The 27,204-nt window shown below is 38.0% G+C and overlaps 1 protein-coding gene across 1 annotated transcript in view; it reads right to left on the bottom strand.

Moving 5' to 3' along the window:
* Positions 1 to 5,023: 5,023 nt before the first annotated feature.
* The window catches only part of ZNF385B (zinc finger protein 385B), a 414,552-nt gene continuing 392,371 nt past the window's right edge, over positions 5,024 to 27,204 (bottom strand). Inside the window, exons 8-13 of the mRNA XM_060151403.1 lie at positions 9,617 to 9,862; positions 8,650 to 8,828; positions 7,971 to 8,072; positions 6,712 to 6,768; positions 6,178 to 6,539; positions 5,024 to 5,217 (exon numbers count right to left, since the gene is read on the bottom strand). Of these exons, the coding sequence (XP_060007386.1) occupies positions 6,321 to 6,539; positions 6,712 to 6,768; positions 7,971 to 8,072; positions 8,650 to 8,828; positions 9,617 to 9,862 (803 nt within the window). The 3' untranslated portion in view covers positions 5,024 to 5,217; positions 6,178 to 6,320. The remainder of the gene's footprint in view (positions 5,218 to 6,177; positions 6,540 to 6,711; positions 6,769 to 7,970; positions 8,073 to 8,649; positions 8,829 to 9,616; positions 9,863 to 27,204) is intronic.

Raw genomic sequence — 27,204 nt, 5'->3', positions numbered from 1 at the left:
ATAAACAATTAACAAATACTGTGGACACTAAAAAACAAATCTTTTTAAATTTACATGGTTAACGTCTTTGGATAAAGTCTTGGATGTAAAATTCCTGGGCCAAAGGTTATGGATAATTGATATAATGATATATATAATTCCAGAAAAGTCAAAGCAATTTTTATTACTACCAACAGTGTATGAATGTGTCTATTTCCCCACTCTCACAGATATAAAGTTTAGAGAATTTTTATGCTAGATCAGAAAATGTTGATTTCATTTGTATTACTTTAGTGATGACAAACATCTTTTCACATTTATCAAGCACTGGTGTATATTTTGTCTTTTCTGGATTGCCTTTTTGCCTGTTTGCTATTAGATTGTTTTTCTTCTCTGAAAGAGTTCCTTCACCCCATTTTATGATTTCTCTGTATAATAAAGATATGATGAAACTGTATGTCACATGGATTGTAAGTATTTTTCTTAGTTTGTCTTGTATGTTTAAATCCTCTTTATATTATCTTTTAATTTTTTAAAATCAGAAAGAAGTTTATTTTTTATAATGGTAGTAATTTTTTTACAACATAAAGAAGTTTTTCATTTTATACAACTTGAAATTCTGTTTTTGTTATATGGAATACAAGATTTATAAAATTCAAACAACTCTGTGATATGCAAACATTTTGCATTTACTTCTATTATCATAGTAGTATTTCTATTTGCATTATACCCTTTTGAATAGAAACATCAGCTTACAATGAATGAATTTGCAATTTCTTCTCCGTTACAGATGTATTTTTCTCTGAGGCTAGGTTAACACTAAAGACTCAAAGTTGGCTAATTTGAGAAATCTTACTTAAAATTTAGAAATTTAAAATGAGAAAAATTAATTTCACTTATCCACTTACTATGAAAATTTGTGTAGCAAACTGTAATTTACAGAAACATTTTTATGTGTTTAGTTTTATTTGCTTCTCAGAACCACCCTGTGAGTTGGGTACCATTATATCTGTTTTATATATGTGAAATACTGAGGTGCTGGGAAAATTACGTAACATCATTTTCTGACATAAAATCACAGAACTAATGAGCGTATGAAATGACCAGGGTTTCAATTCAGGTCTTTTGAGTGCACAGCATGTATTATTCTTTTTAATTCACCTCTATCCTAACTTTACATTTCCCCTGTAATAAAAAATGAAAAACAGGTGCTTAATGACAAGCCTGTCCAAGCCTCTGTAGATAAGTGACTTCTTAAAATGAATAATGTGACATAAAGTTATTTTCATTGCATCCACAGAAGGGATTGATCTGACAACCTGAGGTTTGATACAGTTTGAGCACTTAGTGAGGACTAGAAGGACACATTCTATTGTCATTCTGGCTTTAGAAATTTTAGCCAAAGAAATCAGGGCAGTTCCTGACAGTCACTCTCCATTGCTGCTGAGAATCTGCACCATGTCCCTTTTGAATTCTCCCGTGGAACTAATTACTTGGAGGAAGGAAGGAGGGAAAGCTGAGCATCCCCTGTGGACTTTTTTCTTTCAATACACAGCTTCTCCTCAACCTACCAAGGTACCAGAAACTGGTATTTTCTCGGAGAGGCCATGCCACCTCTGATATTAATTGAGGGCCATCATATTAACAAAACAAAGACCTGATGGAAGGAAAACTACAAAGAGAGACCAGAATCCACACAGCAGACCTAGAGCGGTGAAATGAAATCCTTCCGCCTGTTACCTGTAGATGCTTGTGCTTACCGAGGGTGTATGTCTTGATGCTGACTTAAGACATACTTTATCTATTGAAGAGTTCCTGGGGTCTTCCCGGGCTTCCCGGGGGCTTCCCTGGTGCCGCAGTGGTTGAGAGTCCGCCTGCCGATGCAGGGGACACGGGTTTGTGCCCTGGTCCGGGAGGATCCCACATGCCGCGGAGCGGCTGGGCCCGTGAGCCATGGCCGCTGAGCCTGCGCATCCGGAGCCTGTGCTCCGCAACGGGAGAGGCCACAACAGTGAGAGGCCCGCGTACCGCAAAACAAACAAACAAACAAAAAAAGAGTTCCTGGGGGCTTTCCTGGTGGCGCAGTGGTTGAGAGTCCGCCTTCCAATGCAGGGGACGCGGGTTCGTGCCCCGGTTCCGTGCCCCGGTTCCGGGAAGTTCCCACATGCCGCGGAACGGCTGGGCCCGTGAGCCATGGCCGCTGAGCCTGCGCGTTTGGAGACTGTGCTCCGCGGCGGGAGAGGCCACAGCAGTGAGAGGCCCGCGTACCGCAAAAAGAAAAAAGAAAAGAAAAGAGTTCCTGGTCGTCTCCCCCGTCTTGCTATGATCCCTCTCTCCGATGACACCCCAGGCAGTGGGCGCACCCATTCCTCAAAACATCCCCAAATTCATTCTCCTCAGTGAATCTCTTTAGACTTCCAAAGGGAGACTTAGCACAGTAGGATTTTCACCTGATATTCTTTCAGCTCTTTCTCCTTTTTTTTTTTTTTTTTTCCAATGAGAATCCTTTGGTTCTCTTTCTTAGCTACATTAACTGTAGTGTAATTTTCCTTAAAGCATTTTCTGGGAGAAAAATTCTACACAACCACAACGATTTCTGCTCCAGAAAATAAGAATTCCCTTAGGGCAGATAAGAAATCAAGGGTGATATATTTGGTGCATAATACAAATGAAAAATTTGGTGGTTTTTTTTTGCTTTCACAATCCTTTAATCTTGTTAAACAGGTAAAAGTTAGAGGCATCTGCAGCTGCATATTCCCGGGTCCTGGTCCTATCCAATGTCAATATATCATTGACATTTACTTTTGAAATTTCCTTCCTCTGCCTATTTGTGAGTGCATTTCACGTGTGCCTTTAAAAAACTCATTATTTAGCTTTTAATACCCAGGAGGTCACTTCTCTCCTGAAGAATTATGGTACTTGAGAAGAACAGGAATGCTCCTGGGACAAGGTTGCCAGATTTAGCAAAGAAAAATACAAGCTGTCCACTTAAATTTGAATTTCAGATAGACAACAAATATTGTTTTGGTATCCATATGTCCTAGATATAGCATACTTATTTATGGAACATATTAATCTATATGCAATATCATAATAAAAATTATGAAAATATTGTACTAAAAATTATTATTTATCTGAAATCAAAATTTAACTAGGTGTTTTATATTTTATCTGGCAATCCTACGTGAGACCAGTTTTCAGATTCTACAGAGACCAGAGCTGGACTATTTCAGAGTAAGCAGCACATGTTTTAACTTTCTGAATAAGTTGGGGCGGGGGGCGGCAGGGGTAGAATGTTAGTCATTTCCCACTACAAATGGCATAGGAAGGGGTATTAGTTCAAATATATATACATCCCCTCAGACCCACTCTGCCACCTCAGAATCAGGGTGGATAAGATATAGCTGTTTGAGAGTGTTTTATAAATCATTGCTTGAAGCTATTGATGGCTTCTTTTGGAGGCATGCATTTTAATTAATTGTTATTCTTTTGTACTTCCTCCCTGAGGCGATTTTTAAAAACTTAAACTCTATAATAATCAGTAAATTCCTAGGTCTATTTATATGTTGATATTTTAAATTTTTTGAGGATTGTAGAAAGATTTAATGAGATATAAAATGATACAAGAGAAATAAAATATAATTGTCAATGGTGTCTATAAAAAAAAAGCTTCTCCAAAGAGTTAAACTAAAACACAGTTCCTTCAGAGTATGTCTGAAGGTCCAACCAAGGTTTAATGTAACAAGTGGTCAGAGTTCAAAAGAGTCATATTTAAAAAACCCCTCAAATTCTGAATGTCAAACTGGAAGCTTAATAGACTCTAAAACTAATTATAAGCTTAGAATATTGAGGTCAACAGTTTTCAAACAGTCGGATTAACTCTTTGATAGAGGAAGTCTGTTCCCATGTATCACAGCTGTGCAGCCATCCACTGGCCTTAATTTTTTAGAAATGAGAATTTAGGTCCTACTCCCACCCCAATTCTTCTTAACCTAAAAAAGAAGGGGAATCTATAATGGCTACAAAGCTATTAACACTCCCCTTAAAATTCTATAACAGAGCAGTACATTAAAGATGGCCATACATTCTTTGCTCTTGTTCACATTGAAAAGTGATTAATCAACTTCCGTTTGAATCTGGACTGGTCTTGGTGACTTGCTTTATCAATAGAATGCAGCATACGTGACATGCTGGGAGTTTCGAGACAGTTTTATAGGAAGCCTTTTCACTTCCACCCAGAACCTCTTCAAATGCTCTCGCTGGGCACCCTGAGTTTCTATGTAACTACCTAAGACCACTTAGCTAGGGAGACCACCCAAAGGCCCTCTGATAGACTGTTCCAGTAGGATCCAGCCTCCCAGCCCCTCCATCCAGGCAGACATATGAGCAAAGCTATTTTGGCTTCCACACCAGCCCACCCACCAGATGAATATGATCCAGGGATCTCCTAACGAGGACTTGGGGAACAGAACAGCCCAGCCAAGCCTTGCTGGAATTCCTGACCCCTGAAATTGTCACATAATAAAATGGTTTTATTTTAAGCCACTATGTATTAGAGTAGTCCATGAAGCAGAAAACCAGAAAAAACAGTGACATATTGCTCTTTACACTTAAAAACAGAATGAAGTGGAAGAAAAGAAGGGTTGGCTGATTAGAGAAGGTCAGAGAGGAGCAGTGGAATCAAATCCTCTAAAAGGAGATCATTATTGCATTGGACACAAATAAAAGATGAGTTAGGAATTTAGAAGACTCACAGAGTGTTTAAAAATTGTGTCACAATTTTTGGTAGACCGCTACTGTGATTTTGGGCCACACTCACAACTTTGGTTCAACTTCTTAGAGATTCAGAGAAAACAGCAGTAAAGTCTTGCTTCATGCAGATGCTGTGAACAGTAATGAATAAACATGACAAATAAATATGCTGCAAATAAGAACTGAAAATGCTAAATATGTAAGAAGCAATCTTTGCACCTACTGAAAAGCCTTCAGATGATTTCAAATTGGAGGTGTCTCAAGAGAAAATAACTTTGAAAATACAAACAGATTTTTATTTTTTGTACTTTTATTGAAAAGGTACATTTAAAAAAATACACAGACATTTTACCATTTACAGACTGCAGATATAGATGCTCTAAAAGAGTTCACTCTATTTTGCTGTCTTATACCTCTTGCCCCTGATATGACAAACATTCCAGTCCTGTTGATATCAGCTTAGAAACGGGGGCATGGGAGCATGACCTGCAACAGATTCAGTGAACAGAAAGACAGATTGTTCAATTATAAATTTTTTTATCTTCTGTACATTATTGCATTAGGGAGCCACAAAATTATGTAGCATCATTACAAATGAAAACACGTTAAAAATGAAGAAGATAATGATGTAGAAATACATGGATTCATTGTCTTCTTGCTGAACGCACAAGAGGTGCAAAAATGTGCAATTTAGGAAGCTCTTTTTCTGTTTGTATACATTTGCTTAGCAACTCAAACTGGTGAGGAAGCTACAAAATAAGTTAAACAAAAATAGCAGACAGGTAGTAATTAGAGCTATGTTATATGGCTTTCTATTTCGTTTAAATATCACCAAATAAAATGTAAAATAAAGAAAATACGTTATCTTTTGCTCTCTTAAAGAGAAAATTCAAAGCTACTTTGCTTCCTAACATTTACACAGCAACTAAAAATGTTTAATTCAGACAAGAGATACAGATCTAGTACTACACAGGATACAACAGTACTTGGGTCTAAAACAGTACACAATCCCTGTCAACAATAGTACACCAAAAAGAAAACGCTGTGATCCGTTGGTAAGATGGTATCCACAAGTAAGCACTTGTGTTCATCTATTTTTGTTCCACACTAGAATGTGCCCAGTTGGATTCCAGGATTATTTACAGACGTGTGAGGAAGACCCTAGTTTTCAAGTCTGTCAGGAAGATATTCCATATTGTTTCTAAGCCAGATCACACCCACAGAAAAATAGTCAGAAAATGATATATATGTGTGTATATATATATATATATATATATATATATATATATTTCTGACCAATACATTTGCAAGAAACTAAATATCTCAGATACACAAATTGTATGGGGTAGGGCAGGGGGAGGGACTAGGGAGATAAAGCTTCTGTTTGCTCAGATTCTGAAATTATAGGAGCAGCCCCAAAAAGCACTCTCGAATCTAGCGACTTACTCTTTGGAGTTGGGGCTCAGGTGGTACCCTGCATTTTGCAGTTGGGTGGGTCACTGCAACACCAAATGTTCAAACTGCTGAATCCTTTTGGCTTTCCTGCTCTACTTTCCTACTGGCATCAACCGTCTGGGGGCTTGCAGACATTAGTACGGGGCGAAGAGGATGGAGGCGGGAGTGGCGCGGATGGGGCCGTGGCCGGGCCTCAGCAGAGCAGGAGGGATGGCTGGAGCCTGGAAGAGCGAGGCCGACGGCCGGGGTGGCAGTGACAGCGCGGAGGACACTGCCGCCGCCGCTGCCAGGGGCGAGGACAGGAAGGCCGGGGCCAAAGGCTTCATCATATCCTTCTGGAATGCAAGTTTTGCCTAATAGAGGGAGAAAACCAGGAGTGGGGTGGGGAGATTGTTTTGAATAACAGCAGCACAGATATTTTCATAAGTAAAAGAGCGACATTCAGAAGTCAAAATGTAAAAATCTTAACTCTCAGAAGTCAAGACATGATTATTTTCACGCTGGTTTCAAAGGTTCTTGGCATACCTTTTCTTTGATTTGTTTCCATTTCAACTCTTTTCTGGTGGTCCTTGCCCCTGGGCACTAGGACAGAGGAAAGCCTCTCTGAATAGATACTGAAAGTATTTTATGCTGCTGCTCACAAGGAAAAAACAAACACACCCAGGTTTCCTGCTTAGATTATGGAGCTCAATTCAAACTAATGACTTGTTTTAAAACACAAAGGGGCTTTTTGGAGAATATGCATTACCCTTTACTTCACCTCTTAAAAAAGCCGCATTGGGTTAGGTAACTGGAGTTTGGGACCTTGGGGACCCATGAACAGTCATGAAAACAAAGTCAGTTTACACCTCTCTGGCCACTTAAAAAGTATTACTTGAAAAACTGCAGCTGACTCAAATTTGTCATTGGCAATGATTGCAAATGGGCTAGAAACTTTCTCTATTTAAAAGGAATCCCAAGGTGGAATCTTCCTGTGAAGTAAGAAATCAATCCTTAATCCCTCTCTTTTGCAATCAGGAGGAGTTTTGCAAGCTGGATTTGCTTAATGCGTAAAATGCCTGCATGCAGCATCGACTGAGCTTTGGAAAAACTGGAGGTAATGTCAGTATCGCCTTCAGCTGGCCAATCCCAGCTTTCAACCTCAGCAGAACACCACCCTGGGCTGAGTCCCAGGGAGACTAGGAAATCCATCCATCTGGGTATTTATATGACATCTATTGGTGGAGGCCCTTAATGTTTGTACCAAGAAACTGAAAATAGCACATTTTGAGAGCAGGTAAGACAGGCTGACTATCAACATGCCTACTAGACAGGGAAAGAGAGAGGAATACACACAGCCACTGTACTTATTGGAGAAAGAGAGAGAAAGAGGTGGGGGGAACACCCCAGAAAGGAGGAGGATATTAAATAGATGGATTTTGCGTTTGGAAAGCAATCCCTTTCCCCAGGTTTAACATGTTCCAAGATTCCTCAGGCATCATTGCCCTTGTTCCTGAGCCTTTACTTTTCTGTATATGCTGAAGAAGGGAATCTCTTGAAAAGGTCCTGGTGAAGAGTAAGGTATTAGCCCTTAAAGAGGTTCAGTTTCTTTTTTTCTAAGGAAACTTTTTTCAAGGTGTCCTCCAGCAGGGACTAAGTTCATTCTAAAGCTTCTCTCTATGAGGGCTATCTAAGTTCAAAACCCTTTCAGGACCAATTAGACCCTAGGCCCTCCTTACCCACAGTGCCTGCCCCAGCCAGCAAGGCTGCCCCACAAAATCGACAAGTAGGCGAAGTGAACTTACTGCTAAAATGCTTGGGCTCCGCTGGAGTTTATTGTAAGGGCTGTACTTCGGCTTCAGTGGTTTCCCTGCAACTCGATCCTTATGCCTTCTGCTAGAAATGTGCTGAAAAAAGTTTGATGTATTAGCTGAATCCACATGTGAGTTTTATGCCATGTAAAATATATTTCCTAGACAGAGGTAGTTGGTTCCTCCATTCCCAGTTCTAGGTCCATGGTTCCATGGTGGTGTGGGTAAGAGCACCACACCCTCTAAGTTAAGACTTGCTCCCCACTCTATTGTAACACCTCTCTCCCTTTCCTTTCTCTATAGCACTCCTCTGACTTTGCCTGGTATTATCACCGTAACTGATGAATCTGTCTCCCTAAGCAGATTTTGGGTCCTTGGAAGACAGGCTGAACATTTACTATCTTAGAAGTTCCTGCTCGACTGTAAGCTCCAGGTGACTGCTGTGCTCATTGGTCTCTAACACCAAGCCTAGAGTCTGACATATAGTAATAGTAGGTGCACAGATATTTGGTACTTTTTCTTCCACATAGCACCTGTATGTTGTATACCACAGGCATCCTATAAAGTTAGGAAATTTAACTGTGAGCAAAGTGAGAACCATTATATAGATTAGGAGATACATAGTCAAAGGGTGACCCCAAGCGACACTGACTACTAGTTCAGGATACATTACCTGTTTGAGCTGAATTTCTGAATTAACGTGAACATCACAGATTTCACAATGAAATGTCTTGTTCTGTAGTCCTGACCCCTTACTGCCATTCTGCATCTTTAATCTTGATCCAGGTCTAGGATAGGACTTAATTGGACCAGCCCCATTACGAGCTTCAACCATGGTCTTGTGTTTAGATCCTAAGACAGAAAGAAACACATATTAAATAGCTATTTATGAACTATATGAAGCTCTTGAAAACTTTATCTTCAGGCTGAACTTCCCAAGACTTTTTTAATGATGGTTTTAATGCTGATTATAGATTTACCACATTTTCACTGTAAAAAAATGGGAAACCATGAGTATATAATAAAGAAAATATAGAGAAGCATAAGAAAACAAACATTACCTCTGTCTTCACCACCCAGAGATAACCACTGTTATCCTTTTAGTGTATTTCTCTTCAGCTTCTTTTTTTGGTATACTGAAAAGTGTATTTTCAAAATTGGGATCATGCTAATTAAATATCCCGAAAATTTCACATATCAAATCATATACATATTTTCTTATAATTAAACTTTAATGGCTGAGTAATATATTCTATCATATTGGGACTATAATTCGCTCAACATTTCCCTACTGAGGAAATATGAGGTTGTTTCCATTTTTTTCTCTTAGAAGTGTGTTGCAGTGAACATTGTGCATAGATATTTGTCTTCATTTCTGTCACTTCATCATAATGAGTTTTGGGAAGTACTAGATGCTTTTGAGAAAATAAAGAACAGAACAAGTTTTATCCCCAACCTACTTTTGCCTTGCTGTTTCTAAAGTTGTTATATCGTACATTTCTTAAAATCACTCCTTTGAATCAAAAAAGTAGAGAAGGCTGAAGAAACCTAATGTTTGAACAACAAAAGATAAGGTATTCTGATGAGAAAAGGTGAATCTGGTTATAAACATTATTTAAATTTAAACGATAGATGCTAACCTGTGTTGTGTGCCTCTAGCTGTGACAGGGAGTTCACAGCCACTTTGCATAGTGAACAATAAAGTAATTTTTTGGCTTTTTCTTCTTCTGATTCAGAAACAGTACCAGGAGCTCCGTTTGTGCTCTTGGAGGGAGAAGTGGCTGCTCCGGGTGGCAGGGGTGTTGTACCAGGTTTGAGGAGAAATGAGCCACCTTCAGAGCTTGATGCCTGACTGGAACTGCTGACTTTCAACTTCCCTTTATCTTCTAAGAGAGACACAGAGAGAGAATGTTAAGGCCTCATATACCATATAGACACAGACAAATTGACGTAAAGGAATTAAAAATAGAAATCTGATTTCTAGGTGTAGTGTTTTTTTAATTTTTATTTTATATTGGAGTATAGTTGATTTATCAATACAGTGTTGTGTTAGTTTCAGGTGTATAGCAAAGTGATTCAGTTATACATGTACATGTATCCATTCTTTTTCAGATTCTTTTCCATATAGGTTATTACTGAATATTGAGTAGAGTTCCCTGTGCTCTACAGTAGGTCCTTGTTGGTTATCTATTTTATATGTAGTAGTGTGTATATGTTAATCCCAACCTCCTAATATATCTCTCCCTGACCCCCCTTTCCCCTTTGGTAACCATGAGTTTGTTTTCTATGTGTAGCATTTTTTTCCAGCGCAGATTTTAGTTCATTGAGCTTGATTGAAAAAGAACTCCATGGCATCGGTTTCTGTATCAGGTCACCCCAAGATCATGATGACTCACGAAAAATGACTTTGTTCTCCCACTTGCAGCAGGTAACTTTCTGTCTGATATCCCTGAGTTGTAAATTATGTTCCTTTAATAGATAGGGAAACCAGCTACCTTCCAATCTGATTAAATGATATGATGGTAACATGAAATAAGACATGTAATGGTAGGTTTCATTTGACTACTCATATTTTAATTATGACATGAACATAAAGTTAAAATTCAATTTTTACACCAGGTTAAATTTTAACCTTCAGGTGTAGGGCAGAGGCGAGGGAAGAAACATGGTTAATTTTGGTTATGATTAGTTAAGTTTTTGCTGCTCTTTGGATGGCAATATGATTTATCCAAAATACAAGATTTAAAGATTCCATTCATTATACTTATTAATTACTGCCAGTCTGAATCATAAGTTTTAAATAATGACATTAACCACAAGCACAATATGAGGATTAGCCAAATCATTTACAGACATCTTGGCATTTTGATCATGTAGCTACTAAATGTTTATAATCCTTGAGGCCCATGTGCAGGCTCTAAGAGGGGTCACGGTGACTTTAACAGAATCTAACACTTCACGGTTCACCTGCTATTCAAGACAGGCTCTGTTCAGTGGCTCCTTTGGGAAAGAAGCTGGAATTTCTAGGGCAACTGCAAAATCCATCACAAGTTTAATCCTAGTAGAGCCTTGCTCTTAGAAAATGTCTGTAGGTATGCTGATAAACTCTCATTAAGACAGAAAGGGGGAGCTTCCCTGGTGGCACAGTGGTTAAGAGTCCGCCTGCTGATGCAGGGGACACGGGTTCGTGCCCCGGTCCAGGAAGATCCCACATGCCGCGGAGCGGCTGGGCCCGTGAGCCATGGCCGCTGAGCCTGCGCGTCCGGAGCCTGTGCTCTGCAACAGGAGAGGCCACAACTGTGAGAGGCCCGCGTACCGCAAAAAAAAAAAAAAAAAAAAAAAAAAAAAGACAGAAAGGGGTACTTCCCTGGTGGCAAAGTGGTGAAGAATCTGCCTGCCAATGCAGGGTACACAGGTTCACTCACTGGTCTGGGAAGATCCCACATGCCGCAGAGCAACTAAGCCCGTGTGCCACAGCTACTGAGCCTGCGTTCTAGAGCCCATGAGCCACAACTACCGAGCCCACGTACCACAACTATCCGGCGCGCCTAGAGCCCATGCTCTGCGACAAGAGAAGCCACCGCAATGAGAAACCCGCGCACCACACCAAAGAGTAGCCCCCGCTCGCCACAACTAGAGAAAGCCCACGTGCAGTAATGAAGACCCAATGCAGCCAAAAATAATAAATTAATTAATTAAAAGAAGAAAAAAAAAGAGAGAAAGGGAATTAAAACTGAAAATTTGTTTGTTAATTGCCCTAGCTAATTTGGAACCATGGACCTGGATGACCAAGAGGGAAGGAATGACGAGGGAAACAGCAATGAGGTTCTGTGTGTCTCTTCTCTATGTGGGGCAAACCAACGCTTTCATACACATCAAAAGTGAGGGGAGATCATATTTTTACTTAATTGATTTCAGGGATCAGCAGTTGATTTCCATGCCTTTTTCCAAGCTGGATCCATCCATGTCAAGACTGGACATAGCAGGGATGCTATAGATGAATTCCAGGTCTGGGTGGTGTTTGGAATGAAGGAATATTCAGATCCCTTTTAATCCTTGGTTTTCACAATCTATATTCCTTTTCAGCAAGTTTTTTAAAACTTCAGGATGCCACAAAGTATGATGGAAAAGATCTCAGACTTTTACTAAACTGACCTCAATAGTATGAGAGAAAGAAGTAAAATCATTCTTCCTAAATGGTAGTAGTAAGTAAATTAGATTGAAGATTATTTCAGGCCTGGTACTCTCTTATCTATAAGGATCCCTCAGACTGAATCTGCAATTTTATAGAAATCACAAAGCAGCAAAATAATTCAGTAATCTTAAGATTTGCCCCTATGGAATTGCTCAGTTTTTTGTGATGGAATCTTAAGTTATTGCATAGCAAAATCCTTCCTGGCTTCAAGCATTTCATATTTTATATAAATTCGATCTAAAGAATCTGACATGTTTTAGATATTTACTCACTCAGTCTTTTACTCATATCACTATTTTAATGTCCTTATGTTGATCTCTCTCTTATACTCTTATATAGAATTTTATAATTTACAAAGTGCTATCACTTACATTATCTTTTTATCTCTTACAACTATGACTTGTGAAAAAGTTTCAAAAAACTTGTGAAAAAGATAAGGCTGACAACGATTATTCCCACCTTAAAAATGTGGAAACTGAGGCTCATCAATATTAAATAATGTCCCACAGATTAGTAAGTAGCATAAGTGAGCATGATATTTTCTCTAAATATTCACCATGTAATGTATTAATCTCCTTGCACAAAGAGAGGACTTCATATGGCATTAACATTATAAAAGGCATACATTAGTCACCTGGAGATGTGAAAAAGTTGTTGCTTTGTTTTACTATTATAGTTTAGTTTTAAAGCATATTTGCCTTAAATGAAAATACCTACACTATTTAACAATCATCTGATTCAGGTTACATTGAGAAGATGGGCAGAATTGTATCTTTTTCTCTATATCCCTATTTCTTTAAGAAAAAATACATAGATTTCCTTTTTACATCTCCTTTTCAAAAGAGGTCATTCACTCATTAACAAATGCATATTAATAATATGCTAATTGCTGACAATGTGCTAGACACCGAAGAGGATAATAAATAAAGTATGTGTAGACTTTAAGAAAGTAATAGTTTAGCAGAGGAAATGGATAGTCATTCAGAGATCTCTGATTTATTACAGAAACTGGCAAGAGGCATGAAGGCATAGAATTGGAAGTAATTACTTTTGGTTAGGAAGAAAGACATTTTTCATAAAGGAAGTAGCATTCTGTCTAGGTTATGAAGATGGGTTTTGAAGATCAGATTTAGATAAGTATAGAATAGGGTGAAAAGGAGTAGGAAGTGAATAGCTAGAAGTGGACACGTAAGGAAAGGCTTAGGTGTTAGAAAGCTTGGGGTTTGCTGGTGAATACCTGGTAGGTGAGGATAGAAGATGGCAACAGGTTTAATGGGAGATACTATTATAAAGATGGACTGAGTCAGAAGGCAGAGAATATTTTAAAACTGTTAAAGTAGATACTAAGGGTAGCCGGTTTCCTTTTAAAAAATATTAAGAGGTGTGGAGTGATTAAGATTTACATGATTTAACGTTTAGATAAATTATGTTTTGGTTTTTATGCCCTGGATAGGTCAGAGTCTTAATCTTTGAGATTATTGGGAACGCATTTTGACTTTGGAAATGTGTAAATGGCTCCATCATATGCAGGTAATTCTGCTACTGGATTGATACTAGATAGTCAATAAGACTGATCCTAAAATCAGGAAAGTCTCTGATGCAATAATTTATTTAAATTGTGGCATTCTTTCTGGATCTGTAAACTTATAAGCATCAAAGCCTAATTTTATTATTTCTCATTTTAATTGTTTGATATTTTTATCAAAGTCCATTATATTATTTCTCTTCCCTTACTGGCATTTTTAAAGCCTTCTTATTGTGTGTATTTGAAAATTTAATTAATGTACTGTTTACTTCTGTTTCTTTTAATAAAGATGCATGTCACCTGGAACTTCTGGTTAATATGAATTCCATTTTCAAGTATTCCCTCACCTAATGAAAATTAGCAGGTCTTCTGAGAGTCTTAATTATTTCCTGATTACTCAAACACCTTTTCTAAGGTTTCATCCGACAGGATTTTGAAGCAAAATTTGCTAAGCTACATCAGAATTGCCCTTTGTAACAAATATCCATAATTTATTCATCCAAGTGAATTTAGTTCTTCAAAGTAGCCTTCTTGGGAGGTCCCACTCTGACTCACTTATTTTCCAAAGCACTAAACATTTTGAAAATCTCTCTTTTTGGAACTGTTTTCATATCTAGTTGATAAACCAGGTGAAGGAAGTCCATTTTCAATATTTATGTGTCACTCTTATTTTTTACTCCAAAAATTTTACTCAAATAAACCCAGCTTATTAGCTCTATTTCACTCAAATACAGCCTCAGAGCACTAATACTCTAACACAGAAGATGAAAAGAACATGCCAGGAGTCTGAAAGCAGTTTTCAGAAACTAATCCTGTTGGTAAATAGAAGAGTCATGTCCATTGATAGGTCTTAACTTTAAAAACAATTAAAATAATATTCTAACCACACCAGAGATCTTATTTTGAAGTAGAACTTTGGAAGCTATAATCAAATTTTGATTTCACTTATGAAGTTTACTCTTGATTTAATGTTATCAATATAAGAAGTCTTTTCTAATCAGGTTTCAACAGTTTACTAACAGATACATATTTTATACAATAAATTTATGCTTGATATAGAAAATAAAGTCAGACAAACATTTAAAAAAATTAAAATCACCCATGATTCTATCATCTAAAATAAAAGTCAACAAACTTTTTCTGCAAAGCACCAGATGGTAAATATAGTGGCCTTTGTATGCCATACTGTCTCTGTTTCAACTTTGTACTGAACTTTGGTATTACAGCAGGAAAGCAGCCACTTGCACATGTGATTCAATAAACTCTTTTTACAAAAAATAGGCAGCAGGCTAGATTTAGCCTGCAGGTAGTAGTTTGCCAATCCTTGACCTGGAATGATTATGTTTTGATATCTATTACTCCACACTATTTTTTAAACAACAGTATATATGAATAGACAGAAACATAATATTCTGTAACTAATATTTGTTGCTTAGCAATAAATCAAGAATATCTTTCCATGTCAATAAATGTAGATAGAACTGGATCATGATTTATAAAACAAAATGGTATTTACTTATATGGATGTACTATAATTTATTCAACAAATCTTTTGATGTTTGGGTTATTTCTGGTTTGCACTTTTACTAATGTTAAAAAGATACTGAGTGGGACTTCTATTGCCTCCATTTCATTCCCCCGTCAGACAACTTCAGGCCTTGGTGATCTGCCCCTCATACTAGGTGAGGTAGAGGAAAGGAAGGTTGGAGAGAGATGGGGCTGGGAATGGTTAGAACTCAAAGAACCTGCAACCTCAGTTTGGCATGGCCGAATGGGTTTTCTTTGGGTCAACAGGACATCTTGAAAGGTGGCCAGGCTTGAACCATGTTATTGGTACAGACACAAGAAGGCTGATGACCAGGACCCTGGCAGCAAGAGCCTGAGGAATGGTGGGGACTGAGGAAGGATTGGAAGAACCACATGAAGACCTTACACATGGTCCTTGAGAAGCATCTGGACACCTATCATGCAGAAGCCATCGATGATTGTTCTTACGTACAACAACATTTGCCCTCCCCCCTCCCAATTACTTCTCTTATCCCTAAAAATTGGAAAGGGCAAGAATCAGAAATGATATGATGGGGAAGAAAGAAAGGGCAGGCTATGCCTCTTCCCGTGGTCCAACCTGAGCCAGGAGGAAGGGAGTGTGCAACTAGATAAGAGCCTGAAGTTTCAAATAAGACTGGACTTTCTGATATCTGACAGTGTCTTTGAGGAATGAGAAAGGAAGATTCAACAGAGTATATAGGCAATCATGTTTGTACTCTGCTGAATTCACATATATTCAATAAACCATTTATATAAACAACATTGTGTACAGACATCTCTGTATACTTGTCTGATAGTTTCCTCAGGACCTAAACTTTGAGGAGAAGTTGCTGGATCAGAAAGCATGTACATTTTTGAGCTTGTGATGCACACTGCCAAATTGCCCTCCAGATGGTTATACAAGTTAATACTCTTAGAGCTTTGTAAGAGATTGCTGGCTTCCCTGTACCTTTACCAGCCTAAACGTCCATTGTTTTTGCCAATCTGACAGATGTAATACAATATCTCACTGCCAGTTTGATTTACATTTATTTTTATACTAAACAGATTTGAATACCTTTTCATAAGATTAATGATGATTTGTGTTTCAAAGTAATTTTTAAAAAAATTCTTAATTCTAAAAGGGAACAAAACTCTTGAACTAAATGCATTTTTGGAAGTTAAAATTTTTACACTAGATAAGTAAACTTTACCATAATAACAAGCTTCCTTTTATACACAACTAATATATATACGTGTGTGTGTGTGTATTCTATTCAAGTATAGTTGATTTACAATGCTGTGTTAGTTTCAGGTGTCCAGCAAAGTGATTCAGTTATACATACATATATATCTATTCCTTTTCAGATTCTTTTCCCTTATAGGTTATTACAAAATATTGAGTATAGTTCCTTGTACTGGACAGTAGGTCCTCATTAGTTATCTATTTTACATATAGTAGTGTGTATATGTTAATCTCAAACTCCTAGTTTATCCCCCCTTTTCCCCTTTGGGAACCATTAGTTTGTTTTCTACGTCTGGTATACACAACTAATACTGTTAAGTTGGTTGGAGCATGGTTCTTAGAAGCTGAATTCAGGGGCTTGATTCTTATTTCAAGAAGTTTGCTTTCGGGCTTCCGTGGTGGCGCAGTGGTTGAGAGTCCGCCTGCCGAAACAGGGAACATGGGTTCGTGCCCCGGTCCGGGAGGATCCCACATGCCGCGGAGCGGCTGGGCCCGTGAGCCATGCCCGCTGGGCCTGCATGTCCGGAGCCTGTGCTCCGCAACGGGAGAGGCCACAACAGTGAGAGGCCCGCAAATAGCAAAAAAAAAAAAAAAAAAGAAGTTTGCTTTTATGTAGAACAACAAAAAAAAACGCCAAATAGCTGCTCCAGGCAGTTATATCTTCGAGTGATAGTAAAAGCAGCAATAATAATCACAAATTAATAGCTAACACTAATTGAATACTCACTATAGACCAAGCAGTATGGTAAGAACTTATATTCATTATCTCACTTATTTTTCATACACTGTAATGAGGTAGACATTTTACTATTTGTACCTTTTAATTAATTAATTTATTTATTTTTGCGGTACGCGGGGCTCTCACTGTTGTGGCCTTTCCCGTTGTGGAGCACAGGCTCCGGACATGCAGGCCCAGCGGCCATGGCTCACGGGCCCAGCCGCTCCGCGGCATGTGGGATCTTCCCAGATCGGGGCACGAACCCATGTTCCCTGCATCGGCAGGCGGACTCTCAACCACTGCGCCACCAGGGAAGCCCTGTTTCTTTTTTATTGAGGTATAACTTATATACTGTAAGGTACATACATTTTAATGAATTTATACATATGTATACATTTGTGTAAACACAGATATAAAGAAGATATAAGATACTGATATATAAGATTTAAAGATATAGAATGTTTCTACCACCCGAGAAGACTCCATTGAACCCCCAATCAGTTGATACTCCCCCTCTTCTCAAAGATAACCACCATTCTTATCGCTATCAGTTTAGATCAGTTTTGCCTATTTTTGAACTTCATATAAATGGAATCACCCAGTATATATTATTTTATGCCTGGCTTCTTTCACACAACATTATGTCTATGAGATTCATCCATATTGTTGCACATAGAAGGTTGTATTTTTTCCTAATGGCTGGATAGTATACATTGTATGACTATGCCACAATTTATCTACTTTACTATTGATGAGCATTTGAAAGGTTTCAGTTTTTGGCTATTTTGAGTAATGCTACTATAAATATTCTTATACATGTTTTTGGTAGACATAGATACTCATTTATGTATATCTATATCTATGTCTATATAGATATATATTTCTTTAGTAGATTCTGAAGAGTTTTCCAAAATGGTAGTACTGATTTATATTTCTACCAGCAATGTGTGAGAATACCAATTGTTCCACATTTGCTCTAACAAATAGTATCAGTGTTTTCAGTCCTTTTGATTTTAGCAGTTCTGGTGGAGTTGTGGTGGTATCTTATTTTGGTTTTATTTTGTATTTCCCTAATGACTAATGATATGGAACACCTTTGCATATTTTTATAGGCTAATTGTATATCGTCTTTTGTGAAGTGCTTGGTCAAATTTTTCGCCCATTTTTTAAAAAGCAGATTCTCAGCTTTTTTCTTATTGATTTATAGGAATTCTTTATATAGTCCAAACAAGAGTCCTTTGTCAGATACATGTATTACAAATCATCTCCCAGATAGTGGTATGCTTTTCTCTCTCAAAATGTATTGTAACTACAATTATTCAAAAAGAAAAACAACCAAGGCTTGGACAGATTAAGTTACTTCCCACAGGTCATTGAATTACTAAATGGTAAAGCATGGATTCAAATACAGTCTTCTGAATCCTGAGCCAGTGCTTCTTATTGCTCTTCTGTTTTGAGGGAGTAGAGACTAAGAATGCTCAATCTCAGTGATACTTTCTTGAAGGCCTGACACTGTGGAATAAAGCTGAGTGGATGGTATTACCTTTGTATATCTTTGTTAAATGATGCCATACAAAGCATAGCACATTATAGGCAAAACTTGCTGAGAACCCGACAAATAAATGTTTTAATACAGTTTCTTTAAGGTTGCAACTTTGCATGTAACCTAGGAAAGCAAAAGACAATAGCTTTTAAAGAAGGCATTTCAAGCAAAAATTGGCTTAGGTGTTTTTTCTTCTTTGAGTTCTCACTTCTTGGCTAATGTCCCAACAAAGAAGGTCTCTGAGTCTCTATGTGAAGTAAAAATTTCCTTGCATTTTTGCTTTTGATAACACATGTCTTGACTTATCAAGCTGTACAAATTACAACTACTAATAGGTATCATTTTCTGCCACTGAGAAATGGCAAAGATTTAAAAATTATAAGCGAGGGGAAGATAAGATATAGCACCTGCTTGACGGGAGTGTAAAGCAGCATAACCATTCTGAGACATATGTGAAGTTCATACCACTTCACCAAGTAAGTCCCATCTAAGAATATGTCATAAGGAAATAGCCATCTATCTCTGCAACAAATTTAATAATTATTGCATACCTGTGATGTGGTATACACTATTCTAGGCTCTGAAGTTAGAGGTGAAAATATATGTGTATAATATATACCAAATCTTTGACTCAATGAAATTAATTATCTAGTGGGAAAGGCAGAAAAGTATATACGTATATTTACACATATACACATATGCTTTTGTTATATATACATTTATAAAATATATGTTAAAAATATATAAGCATGTATAAAACATGTTTATATTTTACATATTATATATAATCATATAAAATTATATATAAAAATATGTGTATAATATATACATATATGTATATATCATATATACATATATATGATATATATGTGTGTAATACATACATATATATGCATATATATGTGTGTGTGTATATATATGTGTGTGTATATATATATATATAGTCTCATAGTATTAAGTGTGCTAAGAAGAAAAATAAAGCATGGCATGGTAATAGAGTCAGTTCAAGCCTGTCTGAAGAGGTAATATTTGACAGACACTTGAATGAAATAACAGGAATTCTGGGAAGAAGAGCATTCCAGGAAGAAAGCATAGCAAGTACAAAAATCTTGAAATGAAACAAGCAAGATCAAGGTGAGTGGGAAGAGGGTGAATGCAGGCTGTGCGGTGAAGGAGCTGACCAGGGCCGAGATCACATACGGTCTGGTGAAGCATGAGAGAAATTTGGATGTAATCTGTGATTTCTGAGCAGGAGAGAGAGGTGATCTGAGTCATGTTTTCATAAGATCATTTTGACTGCTATGTGGAGAAGAGCTTGTGCAAGAATAAGCACATGGAGATGAGTTTGGAGCCTAATGTAGCTCTCCACAGGGAGCCGATGGTGGCTTGGACCAGGGTGGTAGTAGAAAACTGAGCAGTACACTCAGGATATATCTGTGGGTAGAAACAACCAGACTTACCGACTGATTAGATGTGGGGTGTCAGAGAAAGAGAGGAATCAAGGATTACTACCAAGGTTTTGCCATGGATACTTGGTGAATGGTGGTGGTATCATTCACTGAGATCAGAGATAATGGTATTTAGGATGGTAACCAAACTTCCTGGTCTCTCAGCCAGGAAAACTTGGCTATGCGTAATTCCATTCCTGACTAATAAACCTAAAGCAAGTGACTTAAGTGATTGGTGCCTTCATCTGAAAATGTGCAAAATACTACCATTTTCTCCTCGGGCTCTAAGAACCAAGAAGATGGTAAAGGTGAGGCAAGGGCTTCAGGTGGATGACACAATGAAAGGTAATAGTTTGGGGGCCTAAGCTCAAGTGACTCACAGTTAATGCTAATGAGATCAAGGTCATGGGTTCTGTTCCATACTCAGGGGCTATGGATATCTAAATCCATGTCTTTTGACTGAAAAAAAAAATGTGTACCAGTCTTTACAAGTAAATCACCACAACTGGACAATCTGAGCTCACACACCAGGCCCTAAAGCAATGATTATAATTTTTAATTTTTTAGGAGCAATATTATTCATTCATTTGTATATTATTTTTATCATTATGGTTTTAAAAGACATAAATTTTGAATAGAGTTTTAATATGTGTATTTTGCTTTCAGTGAAAATGCAACAGGTTTTCTGTTTATTGTGTAGTCATCTACCATTTGTCAGAGAGTTTTCGAAAAACTATGAGCCTTGTTCACTGACACCTACCAACGTCTTTCCAAGATAAGCGTTCCAGAATATCAAAGGACTTCCAAAACTTGAGAAAAGTGCTCAGGAAACCAAGGCTACAATTTCAAGAGAATCATATTTTGTGCTTTCTGAGGTCACTGAAGGATACTGCTTGTCAGTTTTTACAATAATTTTCCTTTTTATACTTAGTATTGTACTAAAAGGATTAGGCAACAGAGACATGCTGTGAAAGGACTGCTGGTCATATTCTTTCCTTTTTTTGCAAGCACCTTGTCTAGCATCTCATTATTATTTCAAAAAACAAAGCAATGCCCAGATTACTGCTCAACGCTCATTAAAGCAAGTTAGTTCACTTTGATATGGAATTCTGAAATCATTCTCTTCTGCTTTATCTTCCTACTTTCTCAGTAATGAGAAATTGATGGGTGTCAGTCAGAGGGCCTACCTACGTTTTTTTTTAAAATCTACCATTATTATTATCTTTTTAGAGTCTTCGGTTGCTGCACCCGGGATCTTTCCGTTGAGGTGTGTGGGCTTCCCTCTAGTTGTGGCATGTGGGCTCTGTAGTTGTGGCACGTGGGCTCTAGAGCGCACAGGCTTAGTTGCCCGGTAGCACGTGGGATCTTAGTTCCCTGACCAGGGATCGAACCCACGTCCCCTGCATTGGAAGGCAGATTCTTAACCACTGGAACACCAGGGAAGTCCCCAGAGGACCTACTTTCTTAGTGTGGTCTTGCAAGGAATGAAGCTGAAAAGCCCATGGGGCTCTGCACCAGACAAAGAAACACCGCAAACCTGTGTGTATGTCAACTCGTGTGCTGCAGAAGACTTCTTAAGCCTTTGCCTCACTTGTCTCCTCCTTATCTACACTTTGACACAGTACAAGTGATAGAAACCACTAACTGATGACAGATATTTTAACGTTTAAGGTAGAATTCTACTAAGATAGGCAATGGATTTGCAGGGGGAAAATAAAGCAGCAGCACGTGAGCTGCAAGATGAATAAGCCAGTTTCGTACCTTGGAGTTCTTTTCAAAGCAAAATGTAATTAGAGATGTACAGACGCTAGAGCATCATCGCTATATCAGTGGATGCACAAAGAAAGGAGGATTCATTTGTAGTCTAACAGGACTGCACCTGTTAAGTGAGTAGGAAGAAAAGAACTATATTGCAGATAATGTTCAGATTATTTTGCCTCCCTTTATTTATTAGATGTTTTCTTGGAAGGTGATGTGCAAAAAGATCTTGGAAAATTTAGTAATAATTTGAATGCACCATTTAAAAGACGTTTTTGAAAGCAGAGCTCTTTTGGTAATGCAATAACCACACACACTTATTTTTAAATTCTGTAAACTTACAGATTAGATTTGCTTAATTAGAAACATATACAGTGAAAAAGTTATATACCTGGAGAACAGGTCAATAAATCAGACAAGTGGGAAAACAGTGATAGTATAAGGGAAATATACAAAGGCAGCTTCCCCATGGAAGCTTTACCCTTTTTCTTAAGTCCGCTATTAATACTGCAAATCTCTCATGAGCAAATGTCTGGTCTCCTATTTCTGAGAGAAATGGGGAAGCTCGATGAGTTTACCACTGATGTTACAGTTTCTTCCCTCTGTACCTGTTTTGTTTGCATCTCTGAGGAAAAGGTATCTACTTCCACCTGGACTCTCTATCTTTTAAATCTTGTCTATCTTTCCTATAGCTCTAACTACTTTGCTTCTACAGGGTCCTTTCTGTTTACAAAATGCTAAAACTTCCATGTTCCAAAGTCATTCCCTAACTTGGTTCACTCCTGGAACTTTCCATTTGCCTTCTCATTGGCGCTGAATTTGAAGTGGTCCTGTGAGGTGGCCCTTTCCACTTCCTCTCTTCCTGTCCATCCTTACCCTCCTGCAAAAGCCAGGGGTCTCCCTTCAGTCTTCTCTTGCACTGGGCACAAGTTCCTTCCTGAAATGCTCTCCCCACTTGATGTCCACAACTCTGCCCTTCCCTGGTTCTCCTTCAGCCTCAAGAACAGCTCATTCCAGATCTGTTCAACAGCTCCTATTCTTCTGTCTGCCCCTAAGTGTTGGCATTCCTCAAGGTCACTTCTTGTCCTCTTCTTGAGCATTATGTGATCTAATTCACTCCAATGACTTCCTCTACTACATTGACATAGATTCCGAAATCGACAGGTGAAATCTCTACCTTACTCACAGACTCAAGACCCCCTTTTCCCTAACAGTCTGTGGGACATCTGTTTCTAGATATTTCCTGGGTATTTCAAACTCAACATGCCTGATACTGAATGGATGAGCTGCTCCAGCAGCACCCATCCAAGCAGTCCCCATATCAGTTGATGACATTACAGTTGTGTATTAGAATTGTCAGCAAAGGCTCTTGAATTCTTCCCTCTTTTATTCTTCCCTCCTTCTACATTTAATGAATGACCAAAGTTTATTGATACTATCTTCTAAATTGATACTATCTTCTAAATACCTCTTCTACCAGTCTTATTCACATTTTCATCCAGCAGACATTTATTCAGCATCTACCATGTGCCCACTGCCTCACTTCGGGCCCTCATTTATTCTCCCTGGATTATCATAAAACTTCTTTATAGGTCTTGTTACTTCTAGTCTACTCTCCAACTCTTTCCCCCTCCTTCCCTGCTCTATGTTCTCAATAATCCTTTTCATATAATTATATTTTGATCTTACATTAACTATAATTTTTTCACACTTTCACACATTTTATACTGGTAATTTATTACCAGGATAGAGATATTCTTGCATCCTAGAAAAATATCTTAATTCAATTTGGGGCCCAGCATACAGAAAACCATAGGTGGGCAGTAAATTTGTTGAAGTAAGGAATGTTCAATTCATTGACGTGCTTTCTAGCCTCACAAGTAAAAATACTAGAAAAATTCACTGTTAATAGCTGAATCATAACTAGTAAAATGAATATAGATAGAACAGATAGATAAATACATTTCATCTGTTGATTATGTAAAATACTTGTATTATTGTTTCCAAAGATTATATATATATATATACATATATATATATATATATATGCAAGCAATCAATATTTAATGTCTTTTGAGGTTGAAACAATTCTCTTAAGAATGACATCTCCTTGAAGTGTACTAGGACAGAGGCATAACAACAAACACATTCCTTTTTGCCAGGTCCACTATTTTGAGGTTTGATAAAATGAACAAATCTATGGATTTCATTATCTCCTTTACTAAGGATCCTATACAAACTTACATATAAATATTAAGCATGTACCTTTGCCAGAAAATCTAAAGTATATGTGAAAACACAAATGTCACAAAAGTATAGCCAGTCTTCTTTGCAACTTAACTGATGTCCTGGTCTCTGGCAATGTTTCTCATGGGTTTTATGTTTGGAAACTCATCAGAGGTTTGTAGCCCAACAACCCACCACCAATGTTGTAAGCAGTCAGTAACAAATTACATGTACTATATTCATCTAAGTTATCAACAATTACACAATCGATATAGTTATGCAATAATGTTCTTCAAGAAATTCCAAGTACTATGTCTTGTGGTATTATTTAATTTTCCCCACTTTTTAGATAACAGATGTCCATCACTGAAGGTGTCATTATGCAGGCTTTGGACCTTAGTGATGATACCACTCGTGACCAACCCAAATCCCCAAGGCACATAACCTTTAGCAGGTGGCCTGAGACTGACCCAGTACACTGGAAGTCCTTTAGTCACCCATTTAGGCTTCCTCCAACTAGATGCCTCATTTAGACTTGATGTAATTCCAAGTGTCCCCAAGGGTTACCCACATAGTATAATATTGTCTGACTTATCTCACAACACCTGCTATTTAGCTCACTTGCTTTGATAGTCACAGGACTTCTTGTTGGAAAATGTTTGATCTCAATGCCCCACTTGAGGGTGAATTGCTGGACCACTTTGGAAATGGAAAAAATTCTCTATATGGCTTATGCCATTTTGCAGGTGTGGAAAACAAAGCAAAGGACTTGCATGACAATCCCAGAAACATCAAGAAGTCAAGGAGCGACATGGAAATTAAAGCTACTTTTTGAAATTCTCAGAGCACTAAAATATTATACATTGGGCCAGTTTGATGCTGGTGGGCCCTTCCCATCCAATGCCATGTTACCATGCCTCTAGCCAGATTCCAGAAACCCTGTCTCTGCAAGCATGGTTTATCACCATGAAGCTTGCTAATTCCTAATTAACTATGTTGATGTCTAATTTTCATATCTTGGCCTTCAGACTACTCCTGGAAGCAGGGGAAATTATCTCTAAATGAAAGTGACTCTATTGAATCAGAATCTGTATGCCCTTATGTGAAAAAAACAAAAAAGCTTATTTATTTTAAGTAACTTAGGACCCATGAAAGTCAGGTGACTAATTTCGTAAGTTCAAAACAGGTCCTGTTCTATAATTTTCTGCCAGTCTCAATCCTGACCTAGGGAATCCCTGCCCTTTCCATATGAAAGCCTAAGTCAATCAGATTCTCGCCATTGGGCTACACCCTGCAGTGATTTTTGTAGCCCAGTGAAATGACAGTCATTGCCCTCCCTGTCTGAGTACCACATGAGAACTGCCCCACTGTCCCTTGTGCCACTTTGTTGGAGAGAAGAAGCTGCCAGTCTCACACTCAGATAAAACAGTGGCATCTCCAAATATCTCCATGTTGGAAACTGGCAGCCTACACTCTGTATCAGTGAGCTGGCACTGACATTAGTGAACTTGTCACTTCTAAGCAAGCACAAAAGAGGGCTTGTTTGCTAGAGCTTGAATCTAACGAACAGCTTTCTCCTATTTTGTATAGTTTTCCAGCCATTTGACTTGTACAATAGAGAAATCATATTTCAACTTCTTCAGGTTGAAAAATTGCCCCTTTTCTGATTTGTCACCAAGAGATGAGAAACCGTTATTTCTGAGGCAGCTTTATTATGGAAAATAGAATAAGTAACTCATGTCACTCAAATCAAATCCCTCAGGGAGTAGGTCCAGTAGCGATTCAAAAGCCAGGAATAAGATTAAAAACTAATTTTCTAGGTGGAATGAGGAGCAGGTTCTTTTTCTTCTAAACTAATGGCCCTTCACAGAGGAAACATTCACAAGGTACAAGGGAAACATGTGAATTCTGCTCCTCCCACCTTCTTCCTCTCTAGATGCAGACTTAAGGGTTTAGCTTTGATGCTCCAGGCAGGGTGACGCTCACACTGTCAATGGAAAGGTCAGCCTGAGAGGTATTGAGGAAACTGAGTCTCTCATCTAAAAAAATATATCTTTATCTAATAGAGAAAATATTTAAAAATTACTGTCAGCCAACAAGTTTATTGCCTCAGGCTGCTTCCAGGGAGATAGGGAGATGGCCTTTTACTGTTTATGGACCTAACTGGGTACTGCCTGCCCTAATGACACTATGCAGACATTCAGCTGCTGAACTGCTCAGGTGTAAGAAAACCACTAACCCTTTAAAAATATATTGCTAAAAGGCAATCATACTTTTACATTTTGAATCTAGCATTTGTACTTAAATTCAACATGCTGCTTTACTGCAAAGTTGTCAAAGCCAGCTTTATATTTAAGACCTATAGGTTGCAGGAGAAAGTCTGTTGACCACAGAATGTCTCCTTTAAAAAGTGAGATTAATTCAAGAGGCCTGGGCCTCCAAAGGGGTTTGCCTGGGTTGTCTCATCATACGAGGTCCCTTAGGGATACTGCAACGTGGGGACTTATGACTGTGACCATGAGAAAATTGAACAAGAAAGAGATATGACATTGTATTGCAGACTGTGAGCCTCCCAACCATAACACAAAACAAATGGCTACGAGTTTCTTTCCCATCCGTCCTGTGCCCCAAGGTATATAAACCTCATCAAGTCATTAGAAGAAGCTATTATGCAAGTAACATAGTCTATGGAGAACAGAGAAAAAAAAACAAACCCATTATCCTCTCATACTAAACAGGAGTTTTTAACCTGGGGTCTGTGGACTTCCAAGGGGTCCATGAGTTCACAGGATCCATGAACTTGGATGATAAAAAATATAAATATTTTCATTTATCTCTTATCGAAATGCATCATATCCCTTCAATTATAAATGAAGGCAACAAACTACAGCAGTCTTGGTAGTACATTTAACTTTGTCACCCATAGAAATCAGATATTTTCGTCAGATATTACAGTTGTTATAGAAAGGTTAAAATACTGTTTATGTTTGTCAACACTTCAAAATTATGGCAGATATTAGACCTGTTAGATCTTATTAAATG

Source organism: Lagenorhynchus albirostris, chromosome 6, assembly GCF_949774975.1.
Source record: "Lagenorhynchus albirostris chromosome 6, mLagAlb1.1, whole genome shotgun sequence".
In the NCBI taxonomy this organism is placed as follows: Eukaryota; Metazoa; Chordata; class Mammalia; order Artiodactyla; family Delphinidae; genus Lagenorhynchus; species Lagenorhynchus albirostris.
This window is presented reverse-complemented; position numbering and strand designations above follow the sequence as displayed.